At 44.8% G+C, this 20,759-nt stretch overlaps 2 protein-coding genes across 4 annotated transcripts in view; one reads left to right on the top strand and one right to left on the bottom strand.

The window, feature by feature from the left end:
* Positions 1-750: 750 nt before the first annotated feature.
* On the bottom strand, positions 751-15,544 carry rab24 (RAB24, member RAS oncogene family). Of its 3 annotated transcripts, none has more exons than XM_008104959.3 (9): positions 15,406-15,544; positions 6,328-6,534; positions 5,751-5,819; positions 5,269-5,347; positions 4,332-4,399; positions 3,546-3,645; positions 2,562-2,612; positions 1,839-1,898; positions 751-1,234 (listed from the first exon to the last, which is right to left on the bottom strand). In XM_008104959.3, exons 2-9 carry the CDS (start codon positions 6,442-6,444, stop codon positions 1,167-1,169), a joined length of 612 nt encoding a protein of 203 aa, XP_008103166.1. In that variant the 5' UTR covers positions 6,445-6,534; positions 15,406-15,544; the 3' UTR covers positions 751-1,166. The 3 variants fall into 3 exon arrangements, with proteins under 3 accessions (XP_008103166.1, XP_003217583.1, XP_008103167.1); XM_003217535.4 differs by lacking the exon at positions 15,406-15,544 and adding an exon at positions 15,270-15,394; XM_008104960.3 differs by lacking the exon at positions 2,562-2,612.
* Positions 15,545-15,635: 91 nt separating this feature from the next.
* prelid1 (PRELI domain containing 1) overlaps positions 15,636-20,759 on the top strand; it is a 5,690-nt gene continuing 566 nt past the window's right edge. The window contains exons 1-4 of the mRNA XM_003217536.4: positions 15,636-15,890; positions 18,819-19,044; positions 19,150-19,263; positions 19,479-19,557. Coding sequence (XP_003217584.1) covers positions 15,799-15,890; positions 18,819-19,044; positions 19,150-19,263; positions 19,479-19,557 — 511 coding nt within the window. The 5' untranslated portion in view covers positions 15,636-15,798. The remainder of the gene's footprint in view (positions 15,891-18,818; positions 19,045-19,149; positions 19,264-19,478; positions 19,558-20,759) is intronic.

Genomic DNA, 20,759 nt, shown 5'->3' with positions numbered 1-20,759 from the left:
GATATATTTTCGGATGATGCGCGCAGATCCCAGCAGGGTGGCCTTTTGCAGTTATGTTGTTGACATTGAGGCTGGGAGGCCATCCGTCAGGGGTGCTTTGTTTGTTCTTTCAGTGCACAAAGGCAGAAGGGGATTGGACTCAATGGCCCAAGAGTCTATTATTATTATTATTATTATTATTATTATTATTATTATTATTATTATTATTATTAACATTGAGGCTGGGAGGCCATCTGTCAGGGGTGCTTTCCTTGTTCTTTCAGTGCACTAAGGCAGAAAGGGATTGGACTCAAGGGCTCTCTTCCAATCCTCATTATTATTATTATTATTATTATTATTATTATTATTATTTATTGCTCGGTGGCCAACTATAGTCCGGCCCTCCAACGGTCCAAAGGATCATGAACTGGCCCCCTGTTTAAAAAGTTTGGGGACCCCTGCCTTAGAGGGTCCAATGAGGCTCATAAAAAACCCTCCACACACTAGACATCATTTTGCAGCATTTCAAAGCAGAACGTTTTGTGATTTTGTTTTACTAGCGTAGACACATACAGCCCATGGGCCACCCTTTACCCATCCCATATTCTCTATGAAAAACATAGAAATATTTCTCTTGATTCAAAATCATGACCTTTTCAGCCATAATTACAAATGAACATTTAACTCCATCTGCTTCAAAAAAATCCTCATTAAAGTAGTCTTAAAATGGTATACTATCCATCAAGAAAAAACAGCTGGAAGATACTCCTCAACAACACAAGACTGCAAAGCACTTTTATTTACATGTATATAACTTATTAGAAGCCATTTAAATAAGCAAAAAATCAGGCAACACCTTCAAATTGGCAAACTTGACCACAGCCAGCACAGGATCTCTTCTTCAGAGCCAACTGTGAGTGAGACAACAAAGCAATTCCTTATATGCTTTAATAATTCACTCAGCCTCTGGTGAGGATGGGCACACAAGGCAATCATGGTCTCTGGTCAACAAGGCAGCAAGTCTTGCAGTATTTACAAAAACAAAAGAGGTTCTGCTGAATTCTCCTCCAATTCCAAGGAGAAGTGCCAAAAAGTGATGCTGTAGATGTCCAAGGTGGGATATTCTGAACCACAGGCAAAATGTAGGGACTTTCCAGAAGAGCGCAGGTTGCTATTATTCCAGGAACTCAGTGATGGCAACAGCTGTAGAAGTAAGTGTTGGGGTTCTTCTGGTTCAAATCCAGTCCCTTCTCCTCTGAAAGCAGAATGTATACACAGCTTAGGCAAGATGTGCACAAATTGTAGAAGTTGGATTCTCATCTTACAGGGAAGAAAATTTGGCCCTGAGGTCTCAAGATCAAAGTCCCATCAATGGGACCTAGATCAACCTCATTTTAATGGAGAAAATAAAATTGAATGTCTAAAAGTCTCTTTTCTAAAAATGGAAAGGCATGGAGGGTGTCAGGGCACAATTTATTTGAATAGAAAAGTGCTGTTTCTGGAGTTTCTAGGGTCTATTTTTTTCCTACAGATCTTAGCATGGGGCAGGGAAAGAGGTTGCAAAAATGTTTGGGCACACGTGGCCCTTAAATTAAAAGGGCCTGTATATTGCAGGGGAGTCTTGCCCTTTCTTCTTCAGTTGAGCATAACAGGAAGGGCAACAGCTTCCAACTCTCCGTGTTACTGACAAGCCAATAAAGTAATGTTTGGGGGACCATCTCATGAACCCTCTGCTTCCTGCATGTGTAATAAACATCCTCATGTTATGGCACTTATCCTGTGTAACAGAGGAACACACATCAATGGATATAACTGTTTTCAAAAACGATAAAAACAATTTGTTTTGGTCAAAAGCTCACCTGACATCTCAAATGCAGTGAACTGTACATAATCCTCAGCCACCCTCTGGAAGAGTTCATCTACAAAATAACACAAGTTCTTGTCTCACCTACAGTTGTCTTCAGTATCAAACAAACAAGCAGAGCTGAACTCAGAAAACTGAAGTGCTCAGGGGAAAAAAACCTCACATTTTCCTTAGGGAAACATCAGCCAAATTAAGCCATTCAAAGGACATACATTAACTATTTTTTCATACTATCTGTTCACATGAAGTTATATTCCTGAACTCAGGCATGTGCCTGAAAATCTGCTCAGAGCCATGTTGTAGCTCTACTTGAACAGAAGACAAGGCAGCAACTCAATAGCATACTTCCTCCTCAAGAAGCAAAGTGACTCCATTTAACACAGGTAGGGGCTCATGAAATAAAGGAAAGCAGGAACAGGAGATCCACGGAAAAGAGGGACACCTACAATCTAGTCAACTATTCTTCAGCAGATGAGCAATTTCTAGATGTGATTTTCCAAGATCACAAGTCCTGTTTTTGAAGTTATTCACGTTACTTTGTTGCATAAGTATTCCACCATTCCTCCAATTAACTCAAGGCATATACAAGACTTCCCTCTCCTTCCCATTTTATCTTTATGGTGAGACTGGTAGTTCAGTCAGTTTGGGGAAGAGAATGAATCAAAACTGCCAGTTTGTTTTTATGTCTGTTTGGTGACATGGTGAGGAAGATACTCACCCACATTTTGACCAGTCTTACTAGAAGTTTCAAACAGCTCAGCTTTGATCTCTGAAAGCACAACATATTAGGAGAGTACAGGTGTTTTATTCTACAGTACAACTTTCCCCAAGCATCAGTGATGCTGCTCCCACAAGACACCCAGATATAGGTCATGAATACAGCTGTAAAGATGAGGCATGTTTGAATCCTCTGAATCTTGCTGCCCTTAACTAGTCTAGCCAATTAATAAAGATGCTGTCCAACAACATCGTAAGGGTCACACACTCCCTATCTGGAGGTTTAGTAACTGTCTACAATGCAGTCCATCTCCCAAATGTATGGACAGCTCTCCCCCAAATTTCTTCCTCCAAGCCTTATGATATAGAGGGACACCAGAGGCAGGATTGCAATTTTCCAAGAACTCTGCTGGCTGCCAAAACATGAACAAAAATCTAACAACCTTGAAATGATGCGAAGTTACCTTTCTATCTTTAAAAGATTTTTTTCCCAATTAAACAGTGATATATTTTATGTTAAATAGGACCTGCAACATATTTAAAAGGTGAACAACAAGGACAGTCTAGGGAATCTGGAGAGGCTAGAGGAGTCGCAGAAATAACTACGGACACTGTGATTTTGTCCATTTCATTTATGGTTACTGTGTGGCCTATTTCTTTATTAAGGTCACCACCACCAGCTTTTCTCTAAGGGCTTATAGCTGATCACTTCATATAACCCAAACACAACTCGCTCACTGCTGCATCCATGACAGGCGTCTTCTCTGCATCTCCCTTTAACCCCTTAGGTACTTCCAAAGCCCCACTTCCTAGAAAGATTTTAGCCTAGAGGAAAACATTTCTTTCCTGGAGCAGGCTGCGAAGGCCATTCAATTTCCTACTGAACTGCTCATAACTGCCTCCCAAGAGGAACTGCCATAGATCTCAGAATGGAGTGTCATAAAAACTGGTTCCTTTCTCCAAGCAATGAATAAAGAAGACAAACCATCTGCATAGTCCTGCACGTCATGAAAGTCGATTTCCCTTTTCCTCCTGTCTTCATCCAACAAGTCACTCTTTGTGCCACATAAATAGATCCTGCAGTTCTAGAAAGGAAGAAAACAAGGCCAATACTTGCACACAATAGATATACTTTCATCTCTGTCCCTAAATCTGCATGTCCACACAAATTAAGGTCCAGAAACAAGCTAATGATCTGTTGAAGCAGTCTCTTGTAATGCCCCAAATGCAAATCCAAGACACACACAATTAACTGGGCTCAGGAAATGGTGAGACAGTAATTTGGGCTGACTGGTACCCAGGTAGGACACTGGTTGGAAAGCCCACATAAGATGTTTTGAAATTTCTACAGCATGGATCATAAATGTAAAATACTGGCAAGTAGTCAGGGCCGTAGCCAGAAAAAATTTGGGGGGGGGGGGTTGAACCCCCCTCCCACCCCCAGCTACAGACCTGTCAATATCTGCTTGAGATAGTGCCTGGAGGGACTCTTAATTTTTTGCGTCTCATAGACTTAGCATGGGGATTTAGTTAACCAGTTAAAATTCATAAGTAAACCAGGTTTTTTTTTAACCAGCTACAGCCCTGTAAGTAGTTAACCAATAGTTCAGGACCATGTTACACACAGTCTCAAGTGCCTCACGTAAAGACTGGAATCAATACGCCTCATATACAAGACAGGACTATGCTCCTCATTAAGGCCAACATTCCCTTCTCTCTGCAAACACTCAAGCAAACCCTTTTCCCTGCTTCAAAATGGAAATCTACTTACCTCCTCAAAGTTCTGCAGCTCATTCACCCAGAATTTTGCTCTCTGGAAACTGCTGCTATCGGTAAGATCTGTGGAAGTGGGGAGGTGTCAACACTAAATCTCATCCCAAAATATATTATTTCACTCACCCCCGTGTAGTCAAAGAAACATCAAGCAAACACAAAGAGCCATGCATTCCCATCACTCAATGTCTTATGATAAAGCCATTGCCATAGCCTTTGAACACCAGTTCTCAGTTGGCCAGACATATGTAAAGAAACTGTACATGTCTATAGATTAATTTGTAACTATGTGAATTAACATTGTGCAGGGAGATCAGGAGTCCCTTAAAGAACACATATTGATATTGCCTTGATGCATGGAGTAAGACAGTCCATGTAAAGTAACACACCACTCTTGCTGCCTGTGTGCTAATTTGATAGGATTTTCAAAGCTTTACACACAGACCTCCTTCAGAATTTAAGTCTGCCTAATGCAGTTTTCTCCCAATCCGCTAGGCCAGGTTTCTTTAAAAAATCCACTCACAACCCCTTCCCACCTGATAAATTTTTACATGACCCAGGTATACAAAATAACTATAAAAACAAAACATTAATCATAACCAGCATTTGTAAGGCTTGCTAAACAGGCTGATTTTCCTTTTTATGGCACACAGCTGAAACATTTTCTGCAGAGTCACCTGTAAACACTGAATTCTGTTGCAAAAGATTTGTGTAAATGGGTGACATTCTGAAACCTTTTACAGTTGCCAATCTTTTGAGACCCCCAACACTAAGTTTAGGAGACCCCATTTGGGGTCAGAAACCACAGTTTAAGAATCAGTGTGCTAGATCAATCAACCCAACTGCAACAGTGTAGCCACTCAGGAGAAGAATGTTCTCTAGATACTGGAAATCCAGTGCTACATGTGTGCTCTGAAATGCAAGAGAATTCTTACCATAACATACAATGGCAGCTTTCGCCCCACGATAATATATCCGGCTCATGGCCTCATACCTTTCTGAGCCAGCTGTATCCTAAAACATAGGAAAAGGGAGGAAGTCAGATTTTGGACTTATGAGCAAAGAACAGAAGAGCTCAATATATACTCTTATTCCAGGTAATATACAAAAATAGCAATAACAAATAGACTAAAGGAATTAAAATTAGAGCAATTAAAGCACAACAAAGGGGCAAAACTTGACATTTCTAACACCATAGCAGGCCCACTGAAATCAACAATTTGTGTATTTTGGGAAAGACTAATGTTGGATTTAGCCCAAATACTCTTAGCGTTGTGTTTAAGGTTTGGGCAACAAAAGTTCGGGTTTGCAAGACCTTGCATCCTATCCTACAAAAAAATTCAATACAGCAGTATTTACAACAAACATTCTCCAGTGCTTTAAACTTTATGCTGCTTCCATTTCAATTCTGACTTACCCAGATTCCCAAGGTCACCGTCTGGCCTCCCACTGACATTACTTTGGCCACAAAGGCAGCACCTATGGTCTAAAACAACAATACTAGTTATTAACACTGTTACACCATCCCCTTAGTGCCTTGTATGCAGCCATTGATGCATCAAGTACCTATTGCTCCCAGAAGAAATGAGGATTTACAAAAACAAGGAAGCTTTTGTAAGTAGGAAGGGTTATTTCATTCTCAGGTTACTGATGTTTCACAAATGACTAACAGTGGTATGTCTTTGAAAAGCAAGCTAGCAAATGTTTTTGTGGATTAGTAACTTCCCTGAATTTTCTGCAAAATTTCCTTAAATTGACACTGACATTTAAAGTTTTTTTCCTGGATCCAAGATGTCTCTTTGACAGTAAGAACGTCTGCATTTTCCAAGATTTCCTTGAGGTTAAAACTATCTGTTCAAATGTGTCTATAAGTTACAAAAAGAAAAAATCTTAACTGTAAAAGCTCAAAAAGGATTATTGGAATGGTAGAAGTCAAGGGAGGGCAATGAAGTGCTCAGCCCAAGAAGCTCTGTCATCATGAAGGAAGAACTCACATTCTGGTAGGGTCCCACGAGGAAGCGGTTGTGGACGTATCTCTCCACCAGGCTGGTCTTACCAACGTACTCTTTGCCCAGCATCACAACCTTGGCATCCACCCGCTGGCCACTCATCCTCCTGCCAGGGGCTGCCCTCCAATGGGGTCCCAGAGGTCCACTGCCTCAGCAAGAAGTCAGTCATGCAGCACAGCCCCCAAAGCTCACCTGCAAGAAGACGAGGAAGGGAGGCAGTAATGGAGAGATGGTAGCAGCATAGAAACCGAGAGCTGGAAGAAACCCTAAGGGCCATCCAGCCCAGCCCCCTTCTGCTTTGGAGGAAGACACAATTAAAGCACCCCTGACAGATGGCCATTCAGCCACTGCATCGCCTCCAGAGAAGGAGACTCCCCCATGCAGTCTGCCCCCATTTTAGTTGCCATGACTCAATACTATGGAATTGTAGGAGTTTATTTATTTATTTACTATATTTATATACTGCCTTTCCCACCCCTGGGCAGGACACAAGATGGTTTACAACATATTAACGGCAAAATTTCAATGCCAACATACATATAATAGAAAAGTAATAATTAAACACTAACATATAACTATAAATTAAAATTATTAAAACCTCAAAAACCATTTAAACCATTAAACATATGCATAAACAACATTTAAACTGTCAAGGACAGAACGCCACAAGATTCAAAGTAACAGAGTTTATTAGATACAGAACTCAAAAATGCCCGTAAAACACAAGGGCCAGGCAATTTTTGCCTTTAGGAGCAAAAAGGGGCAAAAGTAAATGTTCAAAAGATAAACCGGATTAAACCGGAGTTTAATCCGGGTAAAAACAAACTGCTTTCTTCAGCCTGGGTATAAACAAAACGAAAGCCAAGGAACAAAAGATACAAAGAATGCAACTAATTGGCAGCAGATTCCTCTCTGCTGCCAACACTGTGTTTAGAGTAACTTGCGTCGCTCCCACACACACACACAGCAGACAGGATTCCAACACGAACAAATCAGCCAGGGATTTTAGCAGTAGAGTAGACCAGTTCCGTTCCGTAGATCAAAGCCAGAAGCAGACGTTTGTAGTTTTTCCAAGTCCAAGAAGGGGGGAAGACAAGCCGTGGTCAGTTCAGTCCGAGTTCTCAAAGCAGGAGATGGCGTCCGTCAAGAAGACGACGGAAGGTCAAGCTAATAAGAGTAAGCACAGGTTTGCACAAACAAATGCCCACACAATCCCTCCCGCCGTCTGACCCTGGATTCCAATCAACTTACGTCTCAGCACAGGAAAGTACACAAGTCTTCAGGGAAGCGTCCCACACACACACACGAATCCCAAGCGTTTGCCCAGATTACCTTGCCCGACGCAATTTGCAATTGCTCCCAAGCCCCATTTTATGCCAGTTACAAATCTTCATCACTGTCAGCTGTCCTCCTTAACCCGGGCGTTTCCTCATCACTTTCCTCGTCAGAGCTGGAACACCTCTGACTACGCCCAACAGCATCTCCAGCTGTGGATCCCGTCCCATCCCTCCAGCTAAGCCATGGGTCTAATCCTGAAGGTCCCCATTCATCTTCTGCCCCATCATGGCCAGTGGCCCCCAATTCCTCCCTTACCCGAGTCCAATCCATCTCATCCTCCTCTGAGCTAACCAGCCCTTCCTCCATTCTCTCTGTGAACCCCTCGAAAGATTCTTCGTCAGATGGTGCTGCAAATATGTCTCGCAGTCTTTTTCTCTCTCGCTCCTCGAGAGTATCCGACTCTCGAGGAGTCTTACGCCCACGCCTGTCAGAAACAGAGCCACGAGGCTCAATCATAACACTATCCCCTCTCACAAAGGCCTCCTCCCCCGATGGCGGAGAAGTGGCAGTGATACCCTCCGCTATAGCACCACGACGACTAGAGGTATCAAGTTTCAACAGCGAACGATGAAAGACTGGATGGACTTTTAAACTAGACGGTAAACGCAAACGAAACGCAACAGAAGAAATCTTTTTAACGATAGGAAAGGGACCCAAATACCGAGGCGCAAACTTTCCCCCAGCCTGTTTAATATGTTTGGAAGATAACCACACCAAATCCCCTTCTTCCAACTCCTCCCCTGCCTGCCTGTGGCGGTCAGCCTGAGTCTTCTGCGTTGCCTTAGCTTCCAACAGTAAGCGACGGGCAACATCATGCAATGCAGCCATTTCCGTAGAGCGGTACACAGGGTCCGAAGAGACCACATTGGTCGACGGCGCCACACCTCCCCGTGGGTGAAAGCCATAAGTAAGCTCAAACGGCGTATGCTGACTAGACGTGTGCACCGCATTGTTGTAAGCAAATTCCGCCACCGGTAACCACTTCACCCAAGCCGTGGGTTGATCTAAACAAAAACAACGCAAATACTGCTCTAAGAGCCCATTAACCCGTTCCGACTGTCCATCCGTTTGCGGATGGAAGGCGGACGACACGTTTAACTTAGTCCCCAAGCACTCATGGAAGTGTTTCCAAAAGCGTGACACAAATTGCGGAGCCCTATCGGAAATAATCACCTCGGGTGCTCCGTGCAAGCGATAGATGTGCTTTGTAAATAGTAAGGCCAACGTAGGGGCCGCCGGAATGGTTGAACAAGGAATAAAATGAGCCAGTTTACTAAATAAATCCACCACCACCCAAATACAAGTATAACCCCCAGACTTAGGCAAATCTGAAATGAAATCCATGGAAATGATTTGCCATGGCCTCTCCGGAACAGGTAAAGACGACAACAACCCTCTAGGGCGCCCAACAGGCGTCTTACTCTGCTGGCAAACGGCGCAGCTGTCACAAAAGCGCAGAATGTCTTGCCGCATCTTTGGCCACCAGTAGCTCCTGGTGATAAGCTGTACGGTCTTGAACCTGCCAAAGTGTCCAGCCATGGGTTCGTCATGGTGGGCTCTAATCACCTCCAACCTGAGGGCCCCCACTGGTACGTAAACCTGCCCCCTACGCACCAATACCCCGTCTTGATCTTGGAGATGCGGCAGTATGGTACGGTTACCTGCTGAGAGCAGCATCAGTTGCTCCTGTGTCCACACATCATCTTTCTGAGCCTCAAGGATCTGATCATGTAACCCGAGCTCATTATCTACAACACACAGCGAGGCAGTAGGCAAGATGGTCTGACATACTACCTGCTCATTGGTCTTAAATTCTGGCTTGCGGGATAAAGCATCGGCCCGCAAGTTTGCCTTCCCCTCCACGAACTGCACCTTGAAGTTAAACCTGGAGAAAAACAAAGCCCAGCGGATTTGACGCTGGTTTAACTTCTTTGCTGTTTGCAAGTGCTCTAAGTTCTTATGATCAGACCTGACCACGATCTGGTGCCGTGCCCCTTCAAGCCAGTGCCGCCACACCTCAAACGCCACCTTAATCGCCAACAACTCCTTCTCCCATATGGTATAGTTCTGCTCGAAGGGTGTTAGTTGCCGCGAGTAAAATCCACAGGGACGCAAGGTCCCTGAGGAATCCTTCTGAGACAATACAGCCCCCAACGCGTAGCTAGAAGCGTCCGCTTCTACCACGAACGGTTTGTCAACATCAGGATGGGTTAGTATGTTGTCCGATTGAAAACTAGACTTAAGTTGTAGAAACGCCTCGTGAGCTTCCCGCCCCCACACAAATGGCTGTTTCTTGCGCAGAAGCTGCGTCAAAGGTACCGTGAGCTTTGCAAAATTCGGAATAAACTCCCGGTAATAATTAGCGAAACCTAAGAACCTTTGTACATCCTTCTTAGTCCTCAGCTCCTGCCATGAGTTGACGGCGTCAACCTTATGTGGGTCCATTTTAAGTTCCCTACCTGACACTACATGACCTAGGAACTCCACTTCAGGCACATGAAAGACGCACTTGGAAGCCTTGGCGAAAAGCCCATTAGCCCGCAGTCGGTGCAGAACCTGCTTGACATGTTGACGATGTTCTTTCTCGTCCTTAGAAAAAATCAAGATATCATCCAAATAAATCACTAAAAATTGGTCAATTAGGTCCCTGAACACATCGTTCATGAACCTCTGGAAGACCGCAGGAGCATTACAAAGCCCAAAAGGCATGACTCGGAACTCGTGGCATCCGAAACACGTGTTAAATGCCGTCTTCCATTCATCCCCTTCCCGTATACGGATTAAGTTATAGGCCCCCCGCAGGTCAAGCTTGGTAAAGACCTTAGCCCCTTGCACCCTTGATAACAGTTCCGAGATTAAAGGGAGCGGGTACCTATCCCGAATGGTGTATTTGTTTAGGATCCGATAGTCGCAGACCAGCCTAAGTTCCCCAGTCTTTTTGGCTACAAAGAATACTGGTGCCGCAGTTGGAGAACTAGATGGGCGAATAAACCCCTTGGCTAAATTTTCATCTAGAAACTCCCGCAAAGCTTGCCTTTCCGGTACAGTCAAGGCATACAGCCTCCCTGCTGGCAGTTTAGCACCTTCTGCCAACTTGATGGCGCAATCATATGGCCTGTGCGGTGGTAATTTGTCCGCTTCTTTTTTACAAAATACATCAGAGAACTCCCCATACTCAGCAGGCACTCCCTCCATATCAGAATGAGTAACATTTAAAGTGCAACAGTCCTGCCTCTTTAAAATCACTTTACGTGTTGCCCAATCTACTTGTGGGTTTACTACAGCTAGCCAATCCATCCCCAGGATCACATCATATCTAGGCAAGCTCGTAATGTCCCACACAAACGTTCCCGTTACTCCCTGCACCTCCCACGTTACTGCTGAGGTTTCCTGGTTAACCACCCCAGTCTCCAGCAGTCTCCCATCTGCTCCTTCCACCCACACGTCGCATGCCTTGCGCACCTTAGGAATGCCATGCTTCTTAGCAAACTCAATATCTACATAAGAGACCGTGGCCCCTGAGTCCAGCAGTGCCAGAGTAGAAACAAGTTCCCTTCCCCCAACAGATAATGTAATGGGTACGAAAACATGCTTCCTCCCCTCAGTTGACTGCTTGAGGAGCCCTAGTGCGTTGGACTCACGTCGCACTAGGGCTGGCCTTTTCCCGAAAGCTGGGAAGGTTTCACATTACAACTTTTGGCAAAATGCCCAGCATTCCCACAGTACAAACACAAGCCCAGCTGCCTCCTACGGCTCTTTTCCTCTGTAGACAGCTTTTTAAAGACCCCAAGCTCCATGGGCTCTTCCCCCATCACCACAGGTGCCCTGGTTACATGCATGGGTGGCGCACACATTGCTTTTGAATGTTTACGAGCCTCGAACCTTGCGTCTAAACGCAGCACCTTAGCTACTAAGGCGTCCCAGCTTTCAGCCGGCTCCAAGCGTGCTAATTCATCCTGGAGCATATCACTTAACCCGGCAGTAAATAAAAGCATGAATGCATTTTCCCCCCAATCCAGCTGGTGGCGATACAGGTTAAACTTATTTAAGTAATCCAAAACAGTCCCCTTTCCCTGTTTCAACCGATACAGAGCCCACCCAGCGTTCTCCGTGCGGAGAGGATCCCCAAAAGTATCAGTTAACAACTTTTTGAAATTATTCAAATTGTCCTTGACTGGGTCATTTCCCAAAATTAAATTAGTGGCCCATTGTCCTGCGGGACCGGTCAACAAACTCAAAATAAAGGCCACTTTGCTAGTGTCTGTAGGATAAGCATGAGCACTGAGCTGAGAAAAATAAAGCTCCACTTGTGCCAAAAAGGTTGGCAACTTGCACCTGGTTCCGTCAAAGCGTTCAGGAGTCAAAACATGTCCTTTCACGGCATGAGCGGTTTGGCTAACGGTAAAAGCCGTTTGCAATTGGTCTAATTTGACCCTTAACTCATCCATCGTCTTCCTGACGGGTTTATTGCTGCAATAAACCTTTTATGGGCGTCGGGCAATCTGTCAAGGACAGAACGCCACAAGATTCAAAGTAACAGAGTTTATTAGATACAGAACTCAAAAATGCCCGTAAAACACAAGGGCCAGGCAATTTTTGCCTTTAGGAGCAAAAAGGGGCAAAAGTAAATGTTCAAAAGATAAACCGGATTAAACCGGAGTTTAATCCGGGTAAAAACAAACTGCTTTCTTCAGCCTGGGTATAAACAAAACGAAAGCCAAGGAACAAAAGATACAAAGAATGCAACTAATTGGCAGCAGATTCCTCTCTGCTGCCAACACTGTGTTTAGAGTAACTTGCGTCGCTCCCACACACACACACAGCAGACAGGATTCCAACACGAACAAATCAGCCAGGGATTTTAGCAGTAGAGTAGACCAGTTCCGTTCCGTAGATCAAAGCCAGAAGCAGACGTTTGTAGTTTTTCCAAGTCCAAGAAGGGGGGAAGACAAGCCGTGGTCAGTTCAGTCCGAGTTCTCAAAGCAGGAGATGGCGTCCGTCAAGAAGACGACGGAAGGTCAAGCTAATAAGAGTAAGCACAGGTTTGCACAAACAAATGCCCACACAATCCCTCCCGCCGTCTGACCCTGGATTCCAATCAACTTACGTCTCAGCACAGGAAAGTACACAAGTCTTCAGGGAAGCGTCCCACACACACACACGAATCCCAAGCGTTTGCCCAGATTACCTTGCCCGACGCAATTTGCAATTGCTCCCAAGCCCCATTTTATGCCAGTTACAAATCTTCATCACTGTCAGCTGTCCTCCTTAACCCGGGCGTTTCCTCATCACTTTCCTCGTCAGAGCTGGAACACCTCTGACTACGCCCAACAGCATCTCCAGCTGTGGATCCCGTCCCATCCCTCCAGCTAAGCCATGGGTCTAATCCTGAAGGTCCCCATTCATCTTCTGCCCCATCATGGCCAGTGGCCCCCAATTCCTCCCTTACCCGAGTCCAATCCATCTCATCCTCCTCTGAGCTAACCAGCCCTTCCTCCATTCTCTCTGTGAACCCCTCGAAAGATTCTTCGTCAGATGGTGCTGCAAATATGTCTCGCAGTCTTTTTCTCTCTCGCTCCTCGAGAGTATCCGACTCTCGAGGAGTCTTACGCCCACGCCTGTCAGAAACAGAGCCACGAGGCTCAATCATAACATAAACACTAAGACAGAGCATTAAAATCCTAATATAAATATTAAAATCACATGTTCCAAAAATCATACACCGTGGCCATTCCGATTGTCATTGCACATATTTAATTAATCTTGGCATGGCATTACTGGCCAAATGCTTGGTCCCACAACCATGTCTTTGTTTTCTTTCTAAAGGGCAGGAGGGAGGGCGCTGATCTAATCTCACTGGGGAGAGAGTTCCAGAGCCAAGCAGCCACCACTGAGAAGGCCTTGTCTCTTGTCCCCACCACTCGAGTTGTAGTTTGGTGAGGCATTAGCCCTCTTTGACAGAGAAGGTGCAAGACCTTGTAAAACTGCAATCCATAAGATTATATGCCATTCAGCCGTATCAATTAAAGTGGTATCCAACTAAATTAATTCTACAGCGTAGATCAGTGGTTCCCAACCTGTGGGCCATGGCCCATTGGTGGGCCATGAGATCTAAAATAAGGTCCATGAGACATAGGGGAAAATTGGCGCCAGGGCCTGTTCCTGGGGTTATTTGAGGTGCTGATTCAGAAAACGGCATTGTATAGACCACATCAGCTCTAGATTATTAAATACAGTTTTCTGTGGGCGAGCAGATGGCGACTCCTGTATGGCATATGCTCTGTATCAGAAACTAGAGCTGATTTTTTTTTCATGTCAGGAGTGATTTGAGAAACTGCATATCACTTCTGGTGTGAGAAAATTGGCCATCTACAAGAACGTTGCCCAAAGGATGCCCGGATCTTTTGATGTTTTTACTATTCTTGTGGGAGGCTTTTCTCATGTCCCAGCATGGAGCTGGAGCTGATAGAGGGAGCTCATCAGTGCTCTTCCCAAGTTGGATTGCGGCATCCTTCAGGTCAGCGACCCAACCTTCAAGTCATCGGTCCTGTCGGCACAAGGGTTTAACCCACTGCACCTCAAGAAAAACATTGTTTTCAACTTTATGAGTAATAATGATGAGGACATTCCAACTCTTGAGGCTTTTTCTGCACAAAACATACTTTGTTTTGCACAGAAAGCAGCATTTTCTACACAGGAAACAGTCACAGCGAGAGTAGGAAGATATTGTTTTGTTGTTGATTTGCACAGAATAAGTCCCAAGGTATGGTTAGGTTTCAAAAACTGAGTTCTTTGGGGGAATTTTCTCTCAGTGGGAAGAAAACTGTTTAAATGACTAGTTGCTTCCTCTGAGAATATTAGTGAAGAACTACATCTGGAGTACAGGGTAAAGGATGGTCAGAAGAGGAAATTACCGTTTTGTGTGAAAGAAAAGGAAGTGAACCTACAGCTATGGTATCTTCTGAAACTGGCCTACAGCAGCTGAAAAAAGTGTTATACTTTCATTAAGTACATACAGTGTTAGCCTCATTACTATACCGTTGGTATCTTCTCCCATTCCTGCAATAACAGTGGAATAGAAATGTTTTTCTTAAGAGAGATTGTGAGGATGCCTGAGGATGCCTGCCATAGATGTGGGTGAAACGTTAGGAGAGAATACTTCCAGAACATGGCCATACAGCCCGGAAAACATACAACAACCCTGTGACCAAAAACTGATTCGTAACCTTTTTGGTACTAATGCTGGGGAGTGGTCCCTGGTCAAAAAAAGCTTGGGAACCACTGGCGCAGATGCACCCCAAGAGGTAGAGGAAGGCCTGAACCCCTCTTCTCTGTTCCCAAGCCACTCTTCCTTCTGAGAAGGGCGCAAGGCCAATGAGCCAAAGCCCTGGCACAGAAAGAAGGGCTCACCCCCTGCATCGCAAGCAGGACCAGAAGCTCCATGGAATCAATCATGGATGAGGAGGAGGAATAATGGCAGCAGGACTCCCCTTTGCCTCCCCAGCAACACAAAGCGGGCAGCAGGGAGTGTCCACCCGCCTTAGACAGCTCAGGCACCGGGGCAGGAACGGGGAGGAGGAGGGGGGCACCTTTTCAGCAGGAGCAGCAGCCTCCAGAGAGGATGGCGTAAGAGGAGCCCCATGTTCTATGGGAGCCATACACCTCGCGAGTATGGAGAGCTGCTCTCGGCCACCGTAGCCCCAGGGCCCCAGAGGAGCCACTCACCCCGGCCTCATGGCGCTGGAGCCGGGCGGAGCGCGCGGGAAAGAAGAAGGCAGGCAGGCAGGCAGGGAAAGCGGCCGAGAAGGCACCGCGGTGAGCAGCCCTGCGAGCCACCTCCCGGGCCGGGGCGCCACTGGGCAAGGGGCGGGGCCTAGCGTCAGAACCGGAAGCGCGTCCCACGGGGCGGGGCCGAGCGCGCGAGGACAGGAAGTTTCCAAGCGGCCCGTCGGAAGTCGTTGCCGCTCCCGTGTCCCCGCATGGCGGCCGCTGGGCGCCTCCTCCTGCTTCCACCGCGGACTGTGGGGCTTCCCGGCTGGGCCGGGCTGAGGGCGCCCGGAGCCTGAGGCGGACCAGGCCGCTCCCTTCCTTCCTTCCCCGCCTCCTGCCGCAGGACCGATGGGGAAGTACTTCCTGACCCTGAGCGTCCTCAAGGGGCCCTGGGACCAAGTCTTCGCCGCCTTCTGGCAGCGCTACCCCAACCCCTACAGGTAAGAAGGGCACCGGGAGGGCAAGGGAGGGGAGGGGAAAGGAGCACCCGCACTGCGGAATTAATGCGCTTTGATACCACTTTACCCGACGTGGCTCAATGCTAGGGAATCACGGTAGTTTTATAAAGTTTTTCGCCTTCTCTGCCAAAGAGTGCTGGTGTCTCACCAAACTACCACTCTCAGGATCCCATATCATTAAGCCATGGAAGTTAAAGCGGTGTCAAAGTGCATTAATTCTCTTCTGAAGACGCGCCTTCAGTGTATTCAAAGCGAGGAAATGAGGGGCCCTTCCACACAGCCATATAACCCAGGATATCAAGGCAGGAAATCCCACAATATCTGCTTTGAACTGGGATATCTGGGTCCACACTGCCATATATTCCAGTTCAAAGCATATAATGTGGGATTTTATTCAGCTGTGTGGAAGGGGCCAAGGAAGGAATCCCATCACTGCCCAGGGAAGCTCATTCTCTGTGCCTAAGCGCTGCAACACAGAGTGTGTCCATACAGCACTTTGACTCCACTTTGAATTGCTTTAGTTCCTGGAATTTGTCATTTTGGGAGGACTTTTGGGCAAAGGAGGCTACAGACTTTGCAAACCTACAATTCCCAGAATTCTTTTTCACTATCCCGTGATCACTTTATTTTTTTCTCTGCTTCCTGTGTTTTGGATATCGTCAGCTTTTAAGCAAAGCCAGGGATGGGCCGGAGAGCTCAGAACTGGATGCTGATGAGGCCTCGGGTGGCAAGCGCCCAGCAGGGAAGTCTGATCCCTTTAATCCCCTTGGCTGAGGCCAGCAGGTGGACCTTTCACCCAGAGAGAGAGAAGGAGGGAGGGAGAGAGTGATAGACAGTGATGTCACTGCCGCTGCAAAAAGCACAGAATGGGTTTCTGTGCATGGACCCAGTAAAACCAGAACATTTTGCTTCCTAACTCAGTGTTTCCCAAGTTGGTCTTTTCAGCTCCCAGAATCCCTGATTATTGGTCAAAGCATCTGAGACTTCTGGCCGTTGAAATCTTCCAAACTTCACCTGGAAGACTATAGGTTGTTTCAAAACGATGGACCCTATTTCAAAGCAGTACATTTCACAATGTCAACATGTTACAATTACACACAAAGTTATAAATGGGTTGGCGAATTATCAAGTTTTACCGACCATTTTGAATCAGAAACAAAACTAGAAAGTAACTCTTCAAATTGAGAATATCTCATTAGGCCTCATGGTGGGGGTTGTCATCTGGCAAATGACTGAGGTGAGGGACTGTTTATGTGCTGGGAGAGGCATCAGTCCTTTGAAACTTAGTGCCCCACCCTTCCAACTAGTTAGACTGATAGACTTGAGTTTCATTCTTGGCCGGTTTGTGGTTGCAGAGATAACAGCGATTTCAAATCAGATCCATCTTTTTGAAATTCCCTGTAGTGTTTGGGCCAGTGTGGAGGATAAGCAGAATGTACAGGTCCCTTATTTGTAGAAAATAGTTTGAAAATGTAGAGACTTCAAACAGTAAAAAACCTTTTGAAATGCACTTTATTAAGTAATGACTTCTGAGGAATTTAGTCTAACATGATGTTGGAGCAAAAAAACAAACCAGAGACTGGGTAAAAGATGGAATGGAATGGTTGTGGAATTTTAGGAACATAGGTTAAGTATCAAAGGTGGGAAGCTGCCATAGCAACACTCTTCTTAGTAAGGCTCCCCGGCACTTACTTTGTTATCCTTTGTTTTATTTATTTACGACATTTATACCCCACTTTTCTTAACCATGGAGGGGACTCAAGACCATAAAATGACCTACAACATGCTGTCATAGGGTTTTCATAGCAAGATTTGTTCGGCAGATGTTTGCCATTGCCTTCATCTGGGATTCAGGGGTCATCTATATTGTAGAGTTAATGCAGATTTTTAGCCTTCTCTGCAAATAAAATGCTAGTGCCTCAGCAGACTGCAACTCCCGTGACTGGTGTCAAACTGCATTAATTCTACAGTATAAATGCACCCTTGTATATTTGTATATTTTAAGTTGTATTGCAATGCTCTTACTTGTGAGTTGCTTTGAGTCTCTGTATGGAAAGAAAAAGTGGGATATAAATAATAATAATAATAATAATAATAATAATAATAATAATTAGTGTGACTTGTCCAAGGTCACACTGCAGGGTCGAATGATGACTGAAACTCTAGTCTCAAGTCATAGTTCAACAGTCAAACTACTATAGCACACTGGCTCATCCTTGTTGCCCTTTTAGCACCACATAAAGTCTTTTTTACTAAAGTTTTTAAAAATAGCTTAATGTATATTGTTTAAACTTATTTTAGGCTATACAGTATTTGTATTTTGTAGATTTTAATTTTTTTGTATTTTCATTTTAATTGTTTGGTAAATTGCCTAAGGAATGATTGAAGGGCAGTGTACACATAAATAATAAACAGTTTACCCCAAAGGGAAAACATGTGAGTAGATTGTCCACATATGAATCATACCTATGAGGCAGTACTCCTGGCCAGCTAAAGAGACTGATTCAGTCATGATAGAAACATATTTGCAAATTTAGTATTTCAAAATCGATTGAAATCATCTTCCATGAAGCAATCTAGAGTGAATCCCAGAGGATCATGCCTCTCCTTTCCCACCCCAGTAATAGTAATAATAATAATAATCCACCTCTCCTTGAGGCGGGATACAACATAGTTAAACAGATAAAGCACAAGACTATTAAAATGCACAAACCAAAGTGCACACAACAAAGACCAGCACCAAACTCCCAGTATTTCCCTGCTCACATGTCCAGTGCAGACTGGTCCATCAAGAATCAGTGTTGTTGTTCTCTGCTGATTTGCACCCCCATTGAATGGGTTGGGACTTGGCTTGCTTTGGTTGTGACTAAAATGAACACTTTTAAGTAGACCTTCCCATCTTTTTCCCAGCAAACATGTCCTGACAGAAGACATCATTCATAGAGAGGTGACCGAAGACCAGAAGCTGCTTTCCAGGCGGCTCCTCACCAAAACCAACCGGATGCCTCGCTGGGCAGAGTGCTTTTTTCCGGCTAACGTTGCCCATTCTGTCTACATTCTAGAAGATTCCATTGTGGACCCACAGAATCGAACCATGACCACCTTCACCTGGAACATTAATCATGCCCGTCTTATGGTGAGCAGCGGCAATAGGGAGCTTTATGTGGAACAGAGAAAATTGCTGGGAGCCGTGTTCACTGTGGGAGAATTGAGTCACTTTGCTGTGTCCTCTCCTTTGTAGGTAGTGGAGGAACGGTGTGTTTATAAAGAGAACCCAGAAAACAGTAACTGGACAGAAGTTACGCGGGAAGCTTGGGTGACCTCCAGTCTGTTTGGGGTCTCTCGTGCTGTCCAGGTGAGTGGGCCACCGGTCTGCAGGTATGATATAGTTTGCATTAGAACCATGAGACTACCTGTCTCACATGAAATGAATTGTGCTTTGGCTGTAAGGTTAAAGGAATGGAGTGATTCCCCAGTATTCAAGCCATGCAAATCAACAAGGAGAGGAAAAGGTTGCATGTTAAGCTCTTTCTTCATTATTTAACTCAAACTTGCTTTTCTTTTGTTTAGGAGTTTGGTTTGGCTCGGTTCAAAAGCAATGTGACCAAGAGCACCAAAGGGTTTGAGTATGTACTGGCCAAGATGCAAGGTGAGTGGATCTGTAAATGTCAGTTTAGACGAGGTATGTGGGCAGTGGCAAATGACACATTGTTACCAAATAATAGGCTGAAGCACTTAAGACTTCCAGCATAATTAACAGATTTGACATGTCAGATAGTCTGGATGCAACTCTGTACTTTTTTGAAAGTAAATGAATGCACACTGCAATTTTGTGGAATAGTATCTACTTAAACTGAATATGATTAAGAAAAAATTAGAACAGTTGAACTACAGTCATCTGTTGCCATGGCCTGGCTGATGTGAAAGAAAATCGTAACAGTATCTGAGGGTTTGCATTTTGGTTGTAATGCAAAGCATAGGGCACCAAATCATTTCCCTTAGTTTGTTGTCATTATGGCTAAGCAAATTATATTGGAGTCTAGTGAACCTTCTTAACAAGAACTTGCTGGACCATTCTGGCTTAAGGTCTAACTGCTGAATTTAATTTCTGATAAATATTTGGGGGCGTCCGGTGACAGGTGAGGTAAATGAGCAATATTTTGCCTACTATATTTTAAGTTAAAGTTATTACCAATATCTAAGACACACTTCTACCTCTTAAAGTAGGAATTGTATACAACAGTAGGGAAATCACCAAATGTTGGTGCCATGAGGAAGAGATTCTGGCCATATAAAGACAGACAAAAGGCATGTTTGTTAACTAAGGAGGACCAGATTCAACCATTGCTCTCCATTATATCAAAGGGAGGTGGCTCAATTCTAGTTTTGCAGGAAATTTATGGGTTGGTAACTTAAGGAATCACGACAGAGTAGTTCCACTGTTCCAGCTCAAGGAAGGGTGGAGAGAAAATGCAGCTTACATCCCATTTGATTATGACTCTTGAAGCTATGAGACAGAGATAGATGTTTGGCAATAAAGGGAGAGAGCTGTTAATAGCCTTGACAAATATGTGGGAGACATGTAAAACAATCTCCTGTTTCAGAGTCCTTAGCTGACTCACTTTGTTTCTCATGAGAACTAGGCCTAGAAACTTGGCTGCATGATAAGGGGAAGCACCAATTAACAGGTTTTGCTATGTGGAATGAAATCCAGAGGTAGTCCTCTATGGTGACAGTCACACTGAGAAGAGCAGATTAGATTCAGCACAATGTTTTATACAAGTCTTTTGTTTTTTGGCAGCAGTGAAGTTCAGTGGGCATGCTTTTCTGAACCTTTTGGCTTACTGATTT

The sequence above is a fragment of the Anolis carolinensis genome, chromosome 2 (genome assembly GCF_035594765.1).
Source record: "Anolis carolinensis isolate JA03-04 chromosome 2, rAnoCar3.1.pri, whole genome shotgun sequence".
NCBI classification, from domain to species: Eukaryota; Metazoa; Chordata; class Lepidosauria; order Squamata; family Dactyloidae; genus Anolis; species Anolis carolinensis.
Note: the sequence above shows the minus strand (reverse complement) of the source record. Positions and strands in the feature narration are given on the sequence as shown.

Bases quoted from the DNA above. Each gene is read 5' to 3' on its own strand.
- rab24 (XM_008104959.3), bottom strand. From the start codon at position 6,444: ATGAGTGGCCAGCGGGTGGATGCCAAGGTTGTGATGCTGGGCAAAGAG. The intron at 5,348-5,750 runs GTAAGTCAGAAT...CCTATGTTTTAG, and splicing joins CGGTGACCTTGGGAATCTGG to GATACAGCTGGCTCAGAAAG. The intron at 2,613-3,545 runs GTTTGTCTTCTT...TTGTGCTTTCAG, and splicing joins CGTGCAGGACTATGCAGATG to AGATCAAAGCTGAGCTGTTT.